Source organism: Hipposideros armiger, unplaced genomic scaffold (assembly GCF_001890085.2).
Source record: "Hipposideros armiger isolate ML-2016 unplaced genomic scaffold, ASM189008v1 scaffold_33, whole genome shotgun sequence".
Classification (NCBI taxonomy): domain Eukaryota; kingdom Metazoa; phylum Chordata; class Mammalia; order Chiroptera; family Hipposideridae; genus Hipposideros; species Hipposideros armiger.
This window is the reverse complement of record NW_017731383.1, coordinates 4,650,825-4,667,687: the sequence shown is the minus strand read 5'-3', so window position 1 is coordinate 4,667,687 and position 16,863 is coordinate 4,650,825. Positions and strand designations below refer to the sequence as shown.

General features: G+C 53.9%; 2 protein-coding genes across 6 annotated transcripts; one reads left to right on the top strand and one right to left on the bottom strand.

Moving 5' to 3' along the window:
• The first annotated feature begins 2,080 nt into the window (after window positions 1-2,080).
• ARL10 (ARF like GTPase 10) lies at window positions 2,081-10,511 on the top strand. Of its 2 annotated transcripts, none has more exons than XM_019637486.1 (4): window positions 2,081-2,866; window positions 3,475-3,676; window positions 6,620-6,795; window positions 8,436-10,511. In XM_019637486.1, the coding sequence occupies exons 1-4, from the start codon at window positions 2,684-2,686 to the stop codon at window positions 8,607-8,609; spliced, it is 735 nt and encodes a 244-aa protein (XP_019493031.1). In that variant the 5' UTR covers window positions 2,081-2,683; the 3' UTR covers window positions 8,610-10,511. The 2 variants fall into 2 exon arrangements, with proteins under 2 accessions (XP_019493031.1, XP_019493032.1); XM_019637487.1 differs by having other exon boundaries at window positions 7,056-8,526.
• Window positions 10,512-10,810: 299 nt separating this feature from the next.
• Window positions 10,811-16,152, bottom strand: LOC109380180 (nucleolar protein 16-like). Of its 4 annotated transcripts, none has more exons than XR_002123390.1 (4): window positions 15,969-16,152; window positions 15,749-15,818; window positions 14,073-14,357; window positions 10,811-13,940 (listed from the first exon to the last, which is right to left on the bottom strand). XR_002123390.1 is itself a non-coding variant. In XM_019637489.1 (4 exons), the coding sequence occupies exons 1-4, from the start codon at window positions 16,007-16,009 to the stop codon at window positions 11,839-11,841; spliced, it is 282 nt and encodes a 93-aa protein (XP_019493034.1). In that variant the 5' UTR covers window positions 16,010-16,152; the 3' UTR covers window positions 10,811-11,838. The 4 variants fall into 4 exon arrangements, 2 of the variants coding, with proteins under 2 accessions (XP_019493034.1, XP_019493033.1); XR_002123391.1 differs by having other exon boundaries at window positions 10,811-11,898; XM_019637489.1 differs by having other exon boundaries at window positions 10,811-11,898; window positions 14,247-14,357.
• Between the last annotated feature and the right edge of the window lie 711 nt (window positions 16,153-16,863).

Genomic DNA, 16,863 nt, shown 5'->3' with positions numbered 1-16,863 from the left:
GGGCCACCACACTTGAGTGCACCACGAAATAAAGTCTTTTCTAAATTCTATAGTTAGCTTATGTATAGCACAATTATATTGCAGTGTGATTCTTTGTGTGGATTAAAAGTGGTACTTCATTAATTTGGAACTTTTAAAATATTGTATGCCATAAGTTTTTACCCTCTGTGGAAGCAAAGCTGACACCTTGCCCTCCTCTCCTCCATCAGAGGGAAGGGGGTGCACATCACACCTCAGTCAGCACTTGGCACCCTTACCTAAACCAGAAGACAGGATCGCCTCGTTTCATTCTTACCCCCCTAATGAAGGAAAATTGAAGCCTGTCCTGGAAGTTACTGACTCTCTGACTAAAACAACTTTATTCCTGACTTTTTCAGTACTGAAGTCTGAAGCTATGGCATGATCGAGGCAGATAGAGGCCACGTGAGAAAATTGCTGTTTTCCACAGAAGACAGACTAACTGAAAACTTTTAACCTTCACAATCTTATGAGGTTTCCCCCTTTAGATGGGTATTGTATTTTTTCTATTAGGGAGCTTATTCAGCTAAAGCCTGGACTCTCTTAGAAGCCTTTTTTCCAGGTAAACTAGTTTTATAAATGGTTTGGTTGCCTATCTAAGGGGGATTCAGTCAGCTACAATGGAATCCATGAGGCTGTTTGAGGTCAGGCCATCTTTCTCAGCTCCTGGGGTGAAACTTCTTGTGGCAATAGAGGTCCCCTCCACCCCTTTTCTGTGCTTTTTTTCTGACTCTGATTTTGGTCCTTAGCCAACCCTGCTTCTAGTCTGTGCAGTCACTTGACTCCCCCAAGGCGGCAGCATCACTGGGAATCTCTTTGTTGAGGTCTGACTGCACAGCTCATGTCTGGGGGCAGACAACAGTCAAAGGGCCCTGTGTGGGGCTGACCGGGAAGTCTGGTTGCATTTTTACAACATACACTTACCAGGACACTGATTTTCTAAATGCTTTTGACTCTGAATTGTCGTTTTGCACTTCCTTGGGCATTTCATACTTTAATAAACTTGGAGCCTCAAAAACTGGAATTGACCAGGATCTCTCTTGCATCCACCCTGGATGCCTCACATCATCGTGGATTCCATGGGGGATTTCATGGGGGAGGGGACATCTGCCTTCCTGTAGACACCTGCCCTCTCTGGCCAGTCCAAGCCCTCAGAAAGGCCCATTCCCTAGGCAGACCTGCCAGTGTTCTCATGACTCATCAGCAGATAGGAACTTGGTCACTGGGAAGGCAGCAAGGGGGGAATTTGCATTTCTGGGGTCTCGAGACTGGGAGGTCTACCCGGAAGCCTGCTTGCTGCCTGTCATCAAATGAGGCATTCCACCTAGCAGTTCTCAGTAATTATCCATTTCCATTGCCCGTTTGGCTGCAGAGAAATTAACACTCTCAAGTGGACCTTGGCAAAAGTGCCTCAGCCAGGAAACTGCAGAGTTGAAATTCAAGCCCAGGGCTGAGTATCCAGCTGATAGCTTGGCTGCTGGTTGTCCTTGGCCACAGCATCTCCACTTTAGTTGTTCCTGGTGCAACAAGAGGGTTGGAGGCGCATTCCCAAAGAAACAACGGGAAGCAACAGCTCCCTCTGGTGGTAAGGGGGGAAGATTTAATTGAAGAAATTAATTTAAGGATGAGGGGCTAGAGGGCTGTCAAACTGTTTTTAGGAACCAATTTATCCAATCTGATATTACAGGTGGCACAGCTACGGTGCAGAGAACAGGAGGAACCAGGCCAACATCACGCAGCTAGTCTGCGGCAGTTGGTTAGGTAGAAAACGGGCTGTGTCTTTTTTCAGGCACTGTACTACGCTGGGTGCCTGGGATACACTGAGGAAGGCAGTTGCTGGCTGTGTGGGGCTGAATTTTGTCCTACAGAAATTCATACGAAGTCCCAGTCCCCACTGCCTCAGAATGTAACAGTCTACGGGCTTTTCAGGAACACACACACACACACACACACACACACACACACATCTCTGAATACTTAAAGTAAAATAATTGGTTCCAAAATTTAAAAAAAAAAACCCACAAAACTGCAGAATCAAAATGAGTATGTTTAAATGTCTGCACAACAAGATTATGTCTTATGACAACATATAATCTTCATAACGATGGCATTTGAAAACAATTTGGGAGTTATTTTCCTCACTTTGAAATAAATCCCCAGTGAGCACCTTAGCTTTCAAAAAAAAAAAAATCACAAATTAGACAAGTCACTGTAGCCATTTCCTCCCCGAGGTGATGAGGGACGCTCAGGAAACAGGTCGTTCGGGTTTGAACGCAGGATGCAGCAATGCATTAAGACCTGGGCCTCGGTTTTCCCTCCTACGAGGCAGCGTTAAGGGTTAACCGAGAACAGCCGTGAGCTAACCCCCTTGGAATACAGCAAGTGCTCGGTAGATGCCGTTGCCATCGACTCCAGCCCTGCCCAGGCACAGCCTCTCCCTCCTTTCCGCACTTCGCAGAGGGGGCGCACGGTCCCTGAGCTCTCGCCGGCCTCCCCACTCCCGCTGCCCGGACGCGGACGCGACGGCGGCGGTGCATTGTGGGGCTTGTAGTGCTGGACCGGGCTGGATGGGTGGGCGCGGCCGCAGCAGTCACAGCGGGGCCATCTTCGGCGTGCCGGCTGGCCTGGCCTGTGCAGCCCGCATCCGCGCCCCGCGCCCGGCCTGATGGCGCCGCGGCCCCTGAGCCCCTTGGTGCTGGCGCTGGGCGGCGCCGCGGCCGTGCTCGGCTCGGTGCTCTTCATCCTCTGGAAGGTCTACTTCGGCCGCGGACGAGAGCGGCGCTGGGACCGCGGCGAGGCCTGGTGGGGCGCGGAGCCCGCCCGCTTCCCCGAGTGGGACGAGTGGGAAGTGAGTGTCGGGCCGGGGTCTGCGCCGCCGCGCGAGCGGCCAAGGGGCGGACCGCGACCCTACGAGCGCGGGAACCTCCTGGTTCCAGGGCTTAGCGTCGCTACCAGCAGGCCCCGGGCGAGCAGCCAGGCCGGTCGTGAGCCTCAGAGGCTAGGAACGGGTGCCCGTTTGGCGGGGGGGGGGGGGGGGGGCGCCGTCCAGCGCCGCCGCGGGGCTCGGGAGCTGGGAGGGCGCGGCCCCGGAGCGGTATCGGGCCCGCGCGGGGTGCAGCCCGCAGCCTCCCGGCGCCTGCGCAGTGCGCGCGGCTCGGGGGATGCCGGGAGAGGACCTCCGCCCCCTCTGCGAGTCCGTGGCTACTCTACGCGGTTCCCCGACTCGGTGGTCCCTGCGGCCTTGGGACGTGGGCGTAAGGAATTTACCGGAGGTCGCTCAGAGAAAGCCCGGAGTTGGGGATAAGGACTCAGAGGCCGCGCTCGTCCCATTGCATCGGGCCGTACCTGCCTGCCCTGGACGGGTGGAGGGAGGGGATGGGCTCTTTGCTGCCTTCGGTCTTAAGTCGGGAAGGGCCGGTGGGAGGATGAGGCCACAGCCTGACCTGTGCCCCGCAGCCCGAGGACGAGGAGGAGGAGGAGCCGGCGCTGGAGGAGCTGGAGCAGCGCGAGGTGTTGGTGCTGGGGCTGGATGGCTCCGGGAAGAGCACGTTCCTGCGCGTGCTGTCGGGGAAGCCACCGCTGGAAGGCCACATCCCCACCTGGGGCTTCAACTCCGTGCGGCTGCCCACCAAGGACTTCGAGGTGGACGTGCTAGAGAGTGAGCAGATTCCCCCACCCCGTGTCCCCATCACCTGAATTGGACCCAAGTCGGGGTTCTTTGGTGATGGCTCCAAAATGCGTATTTAAGCAGAACACTCGCCTGTATGAAATCCTTCCCACACCTCCCTGGGGCACGGGATACAGGCCAAGCTCTGTATTTTGACTTGGGGGGCTCTTCATGAACAGGCAGCTCCAGCTTGGTCCTGCCTGTCCCTCACTTCTACCGAAGCCCACATGCGTAACACAGAGGCTAACAGCTCGAGTTTCCCTGTATGCCAGTCATTTGACAGTCATGCGTCGCTTAAGGACCCGGATACAGTCTGAGAAACGCGTCCTTAGGTGATTTCGTCGTTGTTGGAATATAGCGTGTACCTACACAAATCTACGTGGTACAGCCTGCTGCTCCTAGGCTACAAGCCTGTACAGCATGTTACTGAATACTGTAGGCAATTGTAATGCATTGCCTACGACATCACTAGGCCCCATAATCTTATGGGACCATTGTCATATATGCAGTCCGATCCCGACTGAAACATCATTATGTGGTGCATGACTGTACTTAATAAAACCCTCCCAACAACTCCACACACAACTGATGTCCCTTATACACATGGGGAAACTGCAGACTGGCTCTCGATGTTAAGCTCTGTGCCACGTTGCTTATTTCTGAAGGGTCCTTGCTGTTTTCTCTCTTCTGTGCTTTGAAAGCGCTGTTCCCAGTCTGGAAAGCCCTTCTTCCCTTGATAAACTAATACTCATCCTTCAAGATTTAGGTCAAACATGACGTCCCTCTGAGGTCTCCTCTGACCCCAGGCTAGGTTAAGGGCTTCTCCTCGGGGCTCCCCTTCTCCAGTATTTGCCACATGCCAGCCTGTGTCCCTGACTAGGCCCCTGGGACACCGACGGGTCTGATCCAGCTCTGGCCCCGAGGGCCTACCCAAAGCAGGTACTTGTTGAGTGAGTGATCAGGGAGGGTCTAAGCAGCCCCCTGCCATCAGTGTTAGGCTTCTTGGGATCTGGGAGAGGATGGCAGAGAGGGTACTGAGAGGGCAGCAGACTTAGCCACCTGAGTTCAGCCACAGACTTTGTGGGGACAGGTGGACTTCCTGGCAGCCAGAGGACTCAGACCATAAAGACTGGGTGGGTTTAGTTACGTGCTAGGTAGGGGATCAGACTTTGGGGGCCTGGCTGTTGGCCTGAATGGGACCAGTTCCTCAGATCACAGGCACTTGCCTGCAGGTCTATCTTGACTCCATCTTTCCTCCCTGGTTATAGCAAATAATGATATTCATCTGGGATTTGGTCCTTTTCAACAACCTTTCCCCGTCCCCCTTTTTTGTGCCAGGGACACAGAAAGGTCAAGTGGGGGCTGTGCACTTGAGGCCCACTCTGACTGACAGTGCCCCCTCCTCCAAGCCTGGGAGAAGGGGTTTGGTGTTTTCTTGTTACCCAAAGGTCTGACCAGTAACAGTCCAGCCTCCATAGGTCACTCAGCCAGGATTCAGCCCCAGATCTCCCATTCGAGTCCTGGGGCTTTCCCCTTCTACAACACTCACTTTGCTGTGTGGTCCACTACAGCGTCAGTCCTGGAGCCCAGCTGAGAACGGGCCTTTGTGGGTCTTTGAGAATTTTTCCCTGCCCCCACCTCCTGTATCCATTTCATTAGCTGGGTGTCAGCCTTATCCTCCAGGCGATTCTGGTCTATCCAGCTCCCCACCTCCACCACCTGCTTGGTCCAAGCCACCGTCATCTCAGTACAACAACAGCCTCCTCGCTGGTCTTCCAGTGTCAGCCAGCGTCAACATGATCTTTCAGATCACGTTACTCTTGCTTAAAACTCTTAAGGGGCTCCCCACAGCCTCGCTGTGGCCTTACAGGCCCTGTGTGGTCTGGTCATGGCTTCCTCCTCTCCCCCTCTGGCCACTTTCTGTTTCTCACACATCGAGCTTGTTCCTTCCTCTGCCTCTCCCCATGGCGTGTTTCTTGTCGTCACTGCAGACTCAGCTGACATGCCACCTCCTTGGGGAGACCTTCCCAGACCACCCAATTCAAAGCCACTCCCCCACTTTCCCTTTTTCTGTTTTATTTCCTTCCTTTCTGAAACGTGTTTGTGTTACTGCTGTGTCCGTCCTGGTTGCGGAGGGCCCTGGAGAGCAGGGCCCCTGCCCGCCTTGCTCCTCTGTGTCTCCAGCACCCAGATCAGTGCTTGGCACCTAGTAAGCACTCAGTAAATACTTGATGAGTGCCTGCTATGTGCCAGGCATTGTGCTGAGGGCTTTGGGGGATCCAGAGAGAAACGGCTCTAACTCTCAAAGAGCTTAGAGTCCACAAGTGTCCAAAGTATAACCAGAAGCACTAGGATGCAGTGACCATTGGGGCTGTGCAGGAGGACAGAGGAACAGGAAGGCAGCCCATGCTGGGGATATTCCATGGACAGCCATGTCTGTGGTGGTAGGACTGAGTATGGCGTTCCTAGGGAAAGAAAATGGGGTGGTGACCAGGCTGAACAAGAGAAACTGAATGGAGAATGGCTGTGCAGAGGCAGGGCAGGGAGTCCTGGCTTCCGACCACAGGCACCGCTGACCCAGGAGAAAGCTAGGAATTGGCAGGAGGTTAGGCAGCCGGTGAAAGAACTGGGGAGTGCAGTTTATTGAGCACCTACTATACACCAGTCATCTGAAAGGTGCATTGTCTATGGTACCTTTGGGTTTTGCTGCTACCTGTTGGGTAAGTTCAGTGAAGGGGAGACTGATACTTGAAGGCAGCAACGTGCCCAGGGAGACCCAGCTGTCAGCTGGAGCTAAACCCAGGTCTGACGCTCTGGAGCCTTTTCCTTGCACCTGGCTGGTGGAGCCTCAGGAAGCTGGAAGTAGGTGGGGTGGGCTGGGAGAAGACAGCCAGGGCCCAGGGAGGCTCTGAGCTGGCCCTGGCCTCTCCCCAGTCGGTGGCAGCCAGAACCTGCGCTTCTACTGGAAGGAGTTTGTGAATGAAGTGGACGTGCTGGTGTTCATGGTGGACTCGGCGGACCGGCTGCGGCTGCCCTGGGCCCGGCAGGAACTGCACAAGCTGCTGGAGAAGGACCCTGACCTGCCTGTCGTCGTGGTAGCCAACAAGCAGGTGAGGGCTGCGGGAGGCTGGCTCAGGCGTACTGGGGGCAGGCCCAGCCCGCGACCGGGAGTGCCTGGCCTGGCGGAGAGCCCAGGCCCCCCTCCTCTGCCTCTGCTCTTTCCTCACCCCTAGTCCTCATCCTGTCTGCCCTCCCCTGTGCCTCCCTGTCATCTGTCATCCTGGAGAAATGAGAAAAATCATTAAGTATCCATGAGACGCAGGTGTGGTTATGAATGACCTCTGATATTCTGTTTCTATTGATCCTCCAGGGTATGGGCTACTTAGTCCCAGTTTATAGAGGGGAATCTGAAGCTCAGAGATTCTGCAACCCCCCCAAGGTTGCACACCTTGAAAATCATGGAGTTGGATGTCTAACTGGAAAACCTGTGCCTTTTCCACTCTGCTGTGTTGTGACTTCTGGTTCTAGATCAAAGAGCTGAAGCTGGGATGTGATAAGAAGTTAATGGATTAAATAATAACATTTATTGTGGGCTTAGTGTGCCAGGCAGTGCTAAGCACCAACACAGTCCTACAAAACCCCACGCTAGGCCCCACTGTTACCCCTAAATGCCGAGTTATAGCTCTAAGTGGCAATGGCAGGACTTGAACTCAGGTCTTCCTCAAAGTTCCTGCTCTTAACCACTACACTGTACCTCTCCTGGGTGCCAGAGGGCCGCCGTGGGCCCAGCAGCCCTCAGTATCAGGCCTAAAGTGCCATTCTCAACACCATGTGAAACTGCTACGGTACAGAGGCTTGTCATGTTCTCTGTGGCCTGTGCCCATGTCCCTGAGAGCCACAGGACATGTTCCCAACCTGGCTGGAGAGGGGCTATACGCCTTTGACCTCCGGTTCCCCTGCCTAGCGGGAAATACTTGATAATCATTTATAAATCGATGACTATATGTCCTGTCAGCCTGGGACAGTCCCCATGTATGCCTGTTTTTCTGGTATAATTAATAATAGAGCCCCCTGGAGTCTGAGAAGTATCCCAGTTTGGCCAATAACTTACATCATCCTAGGTATAAACTATAATTTGTAGCCATTTTGAACCTATAGGAGACAACACCTAACGTCCCAGCATTCCATGAATTGCTCCAAGGATCATTTTAATCTTGGGCCCTGGTTGAAATTAAAATGAACCCTCACCAGCCATGCTGTGTAGTGGCCTCTTTCTCCTCAGCCAGTGTCTGAGTCTGGCGGAGGTAAGGCCCTTGTCTGGACGTGACCCCACGATAGCTCTCTCCACTGCTGCGTTTAGGAAACTGAGCTAGGATTCCTCTCAGGGTCCTAAGCTTGGGTATCTCACCAACCTGAGTTTGAAACCTGGCTCTGCCGCTTATCACAACTTCCTTGGCTAAATGACTTCGCCTTCCCTGAGCCAATTTCCTCATCAGTTAAGTGTAGACTGAGAATTCAGTAAGACTTAAGTGCCAATCACAATGCCTGACATATAGGAAGTTCTGTTTCTTACCACAGTGGCTGATAGTGGGATGAAAAGAGATTCGTACAAAGGAAAGCCAGAGATGAGGAAGAGAATTTAGACCGAGGCCCAGTGTTCCCTGAAGGAGCCCCAAAACAGTTTATTTCATGGGTGAGGAGGCTGGGTGCTGGGAAACAATGACTGTTCCCACTGGCTGTTTCATCCCAGGACCTGGGCGAGGCCATGAGTGTGGTGGAGCTGCAGCAGGAGCTGGGCCTGCAGGCCTTCGAGAGCCAGCGGGAAGTCTTCCTCCTGGCGGCCAGCATCGCCCCGGCCGGATCCGGCTTTGAAGACCCTGGCACCGTGCACATCTGGAGGCTGCTCTTGGAGCTTCTCTCCTAGGCTGGCACCGCCTGCTCACCGCCCAGCCCTGGAGCCCCCGTTTTGCTGTTCCTGCTTCTTTACCAGCCTGGGCCTGGGGCAGGAGCCACGTGGCAGCACTGCCCTTCCCCGCTTGCCCTCTCACGAGCACGAGCACGAGCACGGCCTGGGCAAGGCCAAGAACCATGTAGAAGCCTTCCTGGTGAGCTGGCCGTGAGGCCGAAGCTGCGGGGTAGGTGAGGACGGCGCCTGGCTCATTCGGGGCTGGCCGTGGATCCAGCTTTCACCAGTGAAGACCCCCTCTGACCTGTACAGGGCGATGCTCAGTGGGCTCAGGTCTCCCCTCCCTGCAGGCCCTGGTGACACCAGTGTAGGTGTCAGAAGCATTCCCAGTCTAGACTGTTTGTTCCCGGCAACTCCACGCTCCTCACGTGGGCAGGTGCTTGGCGTACACAGTGAGTCTTGGCTCCCGGTCCCACACTGTCCTGCAGCCCCAGCTCTGCCCAGTGGGCTGAGGCCTTGTGCAGTCTCTTCCTCTCTGGCCCAGGGCCATCATTTTTAAAGGAAGGTGATTTCTGTGTTTTTTTCTATCTTGGAGATGCATTTCCCTGCCAGGGGGATTAGAAATGTTAGGACAAACCTGGAGACCTGAGCAAGCTTTCTGAAACCTCCCTGCGCCCACCAAGCCGAGGCCTGGCCCGCAGTCTCATGACTACAGAATAAGTGGCATTCATGCCCTAATCAGAGAAACTGGTCTTTCCCCCCCAATCTGGAGACAAGCTGCTGCTCTTACATTAACTGTGCCAGTGCCCATGTTTACATAAGTGGGGGAGGCAGGAGTCCATGTTCCTGGGGAAATGACTCGACCAGAGCTGGGCGTTGGCCTCAGAACTGCCTTGTAATTTATTTATTTATAAAGGAACAGGCCATAGATTTAGGCTGTTTCCAGGTGCTGTAATCAAAACCCCAGATGACTGTCTTGAGAACAGGTGGAATCGTGACCGACAAGGTGATACCATGTCCGTGTCGCTGGAGACAGCTCTAGCTTGCCCTGCCCTTTGTGGCTCCACCTGATACCAGCACTTCACACTGATCCGCGTGAACTTGTACGTGGAGGGGACGCAGACCCCTTCTGTGTGGATAACCAATGACTGGGACAAGAAATGCCAATCATGTCAATCCAGGTAAAAGCAATGGGGCGTAGCAGACCGGCCCCCTGGAGGACGTGGCCAGCCTTTCTGGGCCCTTTGATTCTGCGGTCTCTCCAGTGCACCTTCCATGCTCCTCTCTCCAGGGACCAGCCAGTTGAAGACCATCTCTGCGCTGACACTTCTCTTTAGTGCAGGCAAAAGAAGGAGCCTTTTGTCTGTCTGGAGCCAACGAATAATCAGCAGCCACAAAGACTTCTTTCTAGAGCGGATCTCCAGTTCAGTTTGCTTTTTAATTGAGAAAAGAGATTATGTGCCTTTGTTTCGTTTGACATTTACTCTGTGCTTCAGTTCTGTGGCCCTTGCAAGGAGAGGGACAGGGACAGCGAGGCGGCGGGGGGAGGGAAGCGCTGAAGTCCACAGTGGTGTGAGGGCTGAGGAGTGGCTGCTGGGCTCTTGCGCTGCGGTTTCCAGAGCAGAACTGCTGTCTGAAATCCCCATTAACTTGCTGCGTTAAGTGATTGGTCTGCCTTTTAGTGTTTAAGGAATGACTTGGGTTTTAAGAGTAGCCTTTGAAACTTTTCTGACAACTTTTCATTTTGCCATTGGAAGACTGAGAAACCTTATTCTCTGTTCTGTAAACCCCAACTTGTTTCCAGTGCTTGAAAGTTACCTAGGGAACCAGCATTGGTGAGGGGACCCCCCCTTTTTTTTTTAATTGGGGAGTTGGGGGAAGGGGAACAGACAAGTTGCTGTCGTTTTGTTCTTCAGTCTAGTTGTGGAGGACGTCGCTTCACTGGCCCAAGTTGGCACCATCATTGCGCTCTTCCCGGGTGAGGCAGATCAGTCACCATCTTTTGGACGGCTGCTCACTGCGGCTGCTGGCCGCTCACTGCGGCTGCTGGCCGCTCACTGCGGCTGCTGGCTACACACGGTAGTCCATGGCAACCCACTACCACAGGGGCTGCAGTCTACGCTGTCACCAGCGACTCACGGCAGCCCAGCTCCAGGTTGAGCTGTTGTTCAGCATCTTAGCTGTGGAGGGCAGTGTCACTGGCCCTCATATGTGGGATCCAAACCAGGGCCCTCTGGCGTCGTAAGCCAGTTCTTAACCATCGCGCCACTCGGCTGGCCCCAGGGGACCCCTTTTTTTATCGAGTATCATTATGAAGTACAGTTTTTAAAGCCCCCAGTGCGGGGAGGTGAACTTGAATAGAGTTTAACTATGTCCAGTTGAGCTTCGTTTAAAGACCACTCAGAACCCACAGGTCCCAGCAGCACGAGAAGATACACATCATTGGGGGGCGCTGAGGGTCCCGAGTGCCACCCCTGATACTGGTGTGGACTGGAGGTTCTGTTGGCCTGTGGGTGTCCCTCAGCACAGTTGTCACTGACGGCTGTGCTCCTCTGATGGGGCTGCTGGCCTGTCCTCCAAGCCAAGTGCCACAGTGTCTATTGGCTCTGATTTCTCCCAGGACCAGACTGGGCAAAGCAGGAGAATGGCCTTTCTTAATAAGAGAACTACTAGACGCCTGGCCTTGTGCTCTTACCAGTTACTCCTGAATGTGACTTTCTGATCCGGGGCCCAGGTAACTGTTATTGGGGACCAGGGGTTACCTGGAGCTGTTCATCTCTGAGGTTCCTGAGCTAGCCTGGGTGACACTGTTCCCCAGTCGGCCCCGACCTACAGCTCCTGACCTACCTAAGCGTGGGGGTAGAGAGTAAGTGTCCGGGCAGCTCATGTGGTAAAGAAGACAGTGGATAGAAGGCTCTGCTCTATTTGCTTGTAGAACCTGTGTCTGGATCACTCACCCTGGCACGGGGTGTCTGTTCTTTAAGTTATTCCAATGAAATGGCTTCTGATGTTCCATTCGGTGACCTGTTGGCATCCCTCTGAGGAGAGGCCACCTGGTCCAGAGCTCGGACATGTGGATGGTCTGGGCAGGAGGGCTCTGGAGGCTGCTGGGACCACCACCTTGGACTAACTGCCCATCCCAAGAAGCCTTCTCTGACATCTCATGGCGCCCAGAACTGCCCGCTATGAGCTTGTGCTGACGCAGTGGAACCAGCTCTAAGACTGGGTAGAGGAGGAAGTTGGTCCGTCACGGCTTCCTGGTCCTCCACAGAGGTGCTGATGAAAACCACAACTCTGGCCTGTCTGCCTAAAGGAAACACCAGATTTCCCAAAAAACGTTTCCACTTGCCTTCGAAAAACATTTTGTTCTTATGCTATTGTAGTTTAGTAGCAACTGCCAGCATTTCGCACCAGCTGCTAAAACTCGCCCGTGGTGTTATCCTGTGCAGCTAACCCAGACCTCAGAGCCGGGACTGTCCAAGCATTGTGCCTCTGACGCTCACACATCCTCAGTCCTTCCCGGTAGCTCTGAAAAGGGGAACCTCCTGCTTTTTCTCGTCTGCTGCCTCTGGGAGATGGGCCCATTAAGGGACAAAGGGAGGATTCCCACAAAGATCAGAAGGCAAAGGGGCCTCACTGTCCGCCCATGCCTCACAAACCCAGACTGCGTAAGGCAGAGTGCTGGCAGCGTTTGAGGGACTACACAATAAACGCCAAAAACATGGAAGTGGTTTCATGTGAATTCTGACTTTGTGTGCTGGGTACTTGCAGTCCCAGTGAGGGGCAGCTATGGAGGGTGGCCCCAGAACACTCTCTGTGATAGTTTGTCAACAGCAAGTCCCAGTCCCCTGGCCTTGAGCCCCCGTGGGGGTAAGGGACAGAAGCTTGGGCCTAACTCGGTACCTTCTGCGAGGCACCCAAAGTCTCCACCTGCTCTTTGGCTCTGGCCTTGTCAGTGAAGGTGTGGAAACGGGAACAAAGACATCTGACTGCCTCCACGCCAGAGGTCAGCACGGAGGTCGTGGCACACAGCCAGCCACGCCACAAACATTCCCCCAGCACCCGCCTGGGGCCAGGTCCCTGCACTCGCCCAGTCTGGTAGGGGACGTCGAGCAGACTGAAAGGCAGGTATGACTGGGATGGTACCGCTACAGGAAGTCTGGGCATGGGGACTACAGGACACACAGCCCGGGGCAGGAGGCAGTGGTAGAGAAGGCTCCCTATAACTGGCACCTGAACCAAGTAAAGAAACCAGGTTAAGGGGCCAGCCTTGTCCAAGGCCTGAATGTGGGATGCTGTTAAGGACAAAAGTTGAGGCCAGTAATGAGGGGCCTCAGGAGCTCCGCTGCAGCCCAGATCCGAAATGCCTGTGCTTGAGGTGCTTAGTTAGTGGCCAGTCACTGTGCAGTCTAAACGGGCTGAGTCCAACAGGGGAGGGGTTTCCGGGACTTCCCCAGCCTGTCCTGACCACGTGGGACAGAGGCGCTGCCTTCAGGAGCCAGGGGGAGGCCAGCAAAGGAGAGCTAGGCTTAGTGTGGGAAAGACTTGACTTCAATCCCCCGGCACTTAATGCCTCTCAAGCCTGTTTCGAAACACCTGTAAGATGGGAAGAAAACCACACACCTTACATGGTTTTATGTGAAATCTATGTAAAAACACTAAGCCCTTCGCAAGAGCAGTGAGGAGACATCTTAGGTACTTGTAGGAGAATCCTCAGAAATGAGGCTTTTTGTATTATGAATAGCTGAGGATGAAGTATCAAGACTAAGAAAATGCCCAGTGACAACCTCACACCCTGCCTGTAATGCTGCTACGGATAGTCATCACCTCGTCACCTCCTGGTCAGATCAGGCAGGCCTAGCCCCGGCCAGACCCACCTGTAACCACACACCCCTCGCCTTAAACCCTGGCTCCAGCTTCTCCGGCCCAGGAGGCCTCAGCCTGGGGCAGGTGTAAACCAGCCACTCAACTGCCATCTTATTCTACAAAGAATGAACAAAGGCTTGCCATGCTGCTGGGTAAAAATGCTTAGAGACATTGATCTTATTCTGAATCTTTTCCGGGGACTCTTGATAGTAATTCTCATCCTGGGCCATAGCCTTGGAAGGGAGAAGAGCCACTTGAGGGCTGGACAGGCAACGGTTCAAACGCTAGCTCAGTCCGGAGTTGGGCAAACCACCTCCTGTCCCTGAGGTTCGGATTCCTCACCTCAAAAGCCATGGTGTATGTGGGGGAAATGGGTGCAGATGCCCACGGGGACCAGGCACGAGCTGGGGCCAGCTGAGCAGCGCATGCTCCATCCACAGTCAACTAATCTGGTCTAGGCGCAGGGGTCCAGTGTAGCCAGATCTTTCCATTTTTAACAGAAGCCAAAAATATGGATGTTTATTTGAAACCTCCCATAATTAAAATGGCAACTAGTTCAAGTTCTTTAAAAATACCATGCAAATAAAACAACATACCTACGGAATAGCCACTCACCCTATCCCAGCTATAAATAAGCATTCTGTCCGTGGGATTCCTTTCCTAGAATCTTCCCTTTGTTTCTGCTCAGTCTCAGGAAACAGGCACTAGGCAAGCAGATCAGAACTCGAATGGTCCAGGTGCCTTCCCAACGGGTCCCAGCGTTTCTTCCTGCCGGCCTGAGCCACTCACCTTCCAGTCCTCCCCGTGGTTCTCCACCATGCAGCGTACGTAGTCTACGAGGTAGGGCTTCTGCACTAGCTCCTGAGGCCTTCCCTCTAGGTCCACTTCCAAGGCCCTGATCTGCAGACAACAGAGCTAGTGAGACCAGCAGACAAAGGAGCCTGGATGAGGGAAAACGCTAGAGGCTCCTGCCCATCCCAACACAACTACATTCATTACCCACAAGAATCCCTACACCAGCGGTTCTCAACCTGGGGGTCTTGGGGGTCGAATGACCCTTTCACAGGGGTCGCCTAAGACCATCGGAAAACAAAAAGATATTTACATTACGATTCATAACAGTAGCAAAATGACAGTTACAGAGTAGCAACGAAAATAATTTTATGGTTGGGGGTCACCACAACATGAGGAACTGTATTAAGGGGTCGCGGCATTAGGAAGGTTGAGAACCGCTGCCCTACACGAAGGCAGGCAGGAGCAGGTGACAAGGAGAACCGATGCCCTGGAGGCTTCCTAGTTCCCATGAGACTCAAGCCATTCCTTTCTGTGCGTCTATGGAATTGGCGTACTACCCCTTGCCTGCCTTGCTTCTTGGATGATAATCGAATGAAACAATACACACGAAAGTGCTTTATAATTTATAGCGAGGGGGAGATGTCGGGTCTCCTCTACGGGGAGGAGCAACTTGAGAGAGCTTGGCTGCAGCTTCGTATTTGTTCAAGAAACAGCTGCTGTTTCTGCCATTTTCCTCTAGTGTGAAGGAATAAAAAACTGGCCTAAAAGCAATGGGACAAGTTCAATCAGCAAGTCCACTCATTAGGTTAACACTCTATTGCGCGTTAATCACATCCTAAGTACCACTGGGGACTTACAGTGAACAAAACACTAAGTCCTTGTCCCCAAGATTAGGTTTGGGGGAAGAGGCCCAGCCAATAAACACATAAGATAAATATATACTATTCCACCACGTATTTACAAGTGCTGTGAATGAAAATAAAGCAGGGATAAAGTTACTGAGTGAACGGGGGTGCTATTTTTGGAAGCGGGGGGGGGGTCCAGAAAAAGCCTTATTTGGGAGAAACTAGTCCTAGGGAAGCCTGGGGGGAAACGTGTAAAGATGTCAAACTCTGGGGAGTCCTTATGAGGAAAGACAAGGGCAGAAAAAGTTAAATTCTGGAAAATACTACTGAGATGTCAAGGGACCCAAACAAGTTAATTTCAGAGGGAAAATAAATTCGTGAAGGACAGGGGAAGCTCCAACCCAAGTCCAAGGTTTCCGGGGGAGGGGGTACGACGGAGGTCGTGAGGGCCCCGCAACCACAATCGGCGCAGGCTGGCCGAGCTGGCTGTGGGGAGGGCGCAAACCCTGGAAGGGCGCGAGGAAGGGAACGGGCAGGAACAAGTTCTGAGACGCAGCCACGTGTGGAGGGGGGCGGGGTGGGGCAAGAGCCGGGACCCCGCCGTGCCAGTCCCTTTCTCTTCCGGAGGGGCACCGCCTTGTTGGGACCCACCGCCAACTCCATCTCGGCCAGCTTCTGCCGCACCGCCGCGGCGCGGTCCCGGGCGTGTCGGATGCGAGAGCTACACGCAAAGGGAGCGAGGCAGCGGAACCGTCATCTCGCCGGCGGTCCCAGCCCGCGGCCTCCTGAACCCCGGCTCCCTCGCCACTCGACCCGCGGCGCTGCCTCCCGTCGAGGGTTCCGGCTCACTCGCTCCGGGTTAATACTGTACCCGAATTTCTGCCTCCGGGTCTTGCCCTTGGCCTTGGGCATCGTGCAGACGACCACCGCTCTGGCAACTCAGGCTCCGCGCCTCGACGCTCAGCACCCCGCGTAGCTGACTCCTTCCGGCGGGTGCGCGCACGGCTGGGCAGGCTTTTTGGGAAATGTAGTCCTCCCGGTAGCAATGCCGTGCTGATTACTACAACTCCCAGGACGCAATGAGCGGCTGCGCCTGCAGGTAACGCTCCGCCAATTCCTCTTAACCCGCCCCTTTCATGCTCTGATCAGGAGGCGGGCCTTAGCGTCCGCATTTTCTCCTACTGCTGTTGCCCGGCATGTGGTGATTCTGGCCTTGTGACTACGGAGGCGCCCTTTGAACCATCCCAGACCCCAGTCATTGCCTCACATACAGACTCTATCTATGGGAAGGGGTGAATAGTGAGTTGTTCCTGGTAACCCATGGTTACCATGTTAGCTGGACAGAGCTGGCAAGTGCTGACTTGACCCACCTCTACCACTTCCAGGTCCTGGCTCCACCTCCTGCCCTCTCCTGATGTTTCCTACCCGCGCTCCCCATCGTCACTAACTCACAAAAATCTTCGTGTTCCCTTCCCAGAGATACTTTTCACACCTTGCAAAAATAGAGCTTTCAATACCTGCAGATATCTTGGAGGAAAGGTGCCCTGTTGGGAAAAAGGCTCCTTGCTTGTGTCATGTTGCCACTCGAGAACAAGCCTCCAATGAAGTGTTGGGATTCTGAGTGGATGCATTTAGTGCCAATTATTTCTGCCCCAGGAGAAATACAGTGGGTCAGAACACCCCTTCCCACACTGGAGAAATGGCCCACTTGCAAGCAAAATCCACCACCCCCAACCCCCCAACAAGAAGTAGGAGGTGCAAAGTTG

What these genes read in the sequence shown, in the direction of transcription:
- ARL10 (XM_019637486.1), top strand. Translation starts at nt 2,684, where the DNA reads ATGGCGCCGCGGCCCCTGAGCCCCTTGGTGCTGGCGCTGGGCGGCGCC. An exon ending in CGAGGTGGACGTGCTAGAGA is followed by an intron (nt 3,677 to 6,619) that starts GTGAGCAGATTC and finishes GCCTCTCCCCAG; the next exon opens with TCGGTGGCAGCCAGAACCTG. An exon ending in TCGTGGTAGCCAACAAGCAG is followed by an intron (nt 6,796 to 8,435) that starts GTGAGGGCTGCG and finishes GTTTCATCCCAG; the next exon opens with GACCTGGGCGAGGCCATGAG.
- LOC109380180 (XM_019637488.1), bottom strand. Translation starts at nt 16,009, where the DNA reads ATGCCCAAGGCCAAGGGCAAGACCCGGAGGCAGAAATTCGG. An exon ending in ACCCGGAGGCAGAAATTCGG is followed by an intron (nt 15,819 to 15,968) that starts GTACAGTATTAA and finishes CTTTGCGTGTAG; the next exon opens with CTCTCGCATCCGACACGCCC. An exon ending in TGGCCGAGATGGAGTTGGCG is followed by an intron (nt 14,358 to 15,748) that starts GTGGGTCCCAAC and finishes TGTTGTCTGCAG; the next exon opens with ATCAGGGCCTTGGAAGTGGA.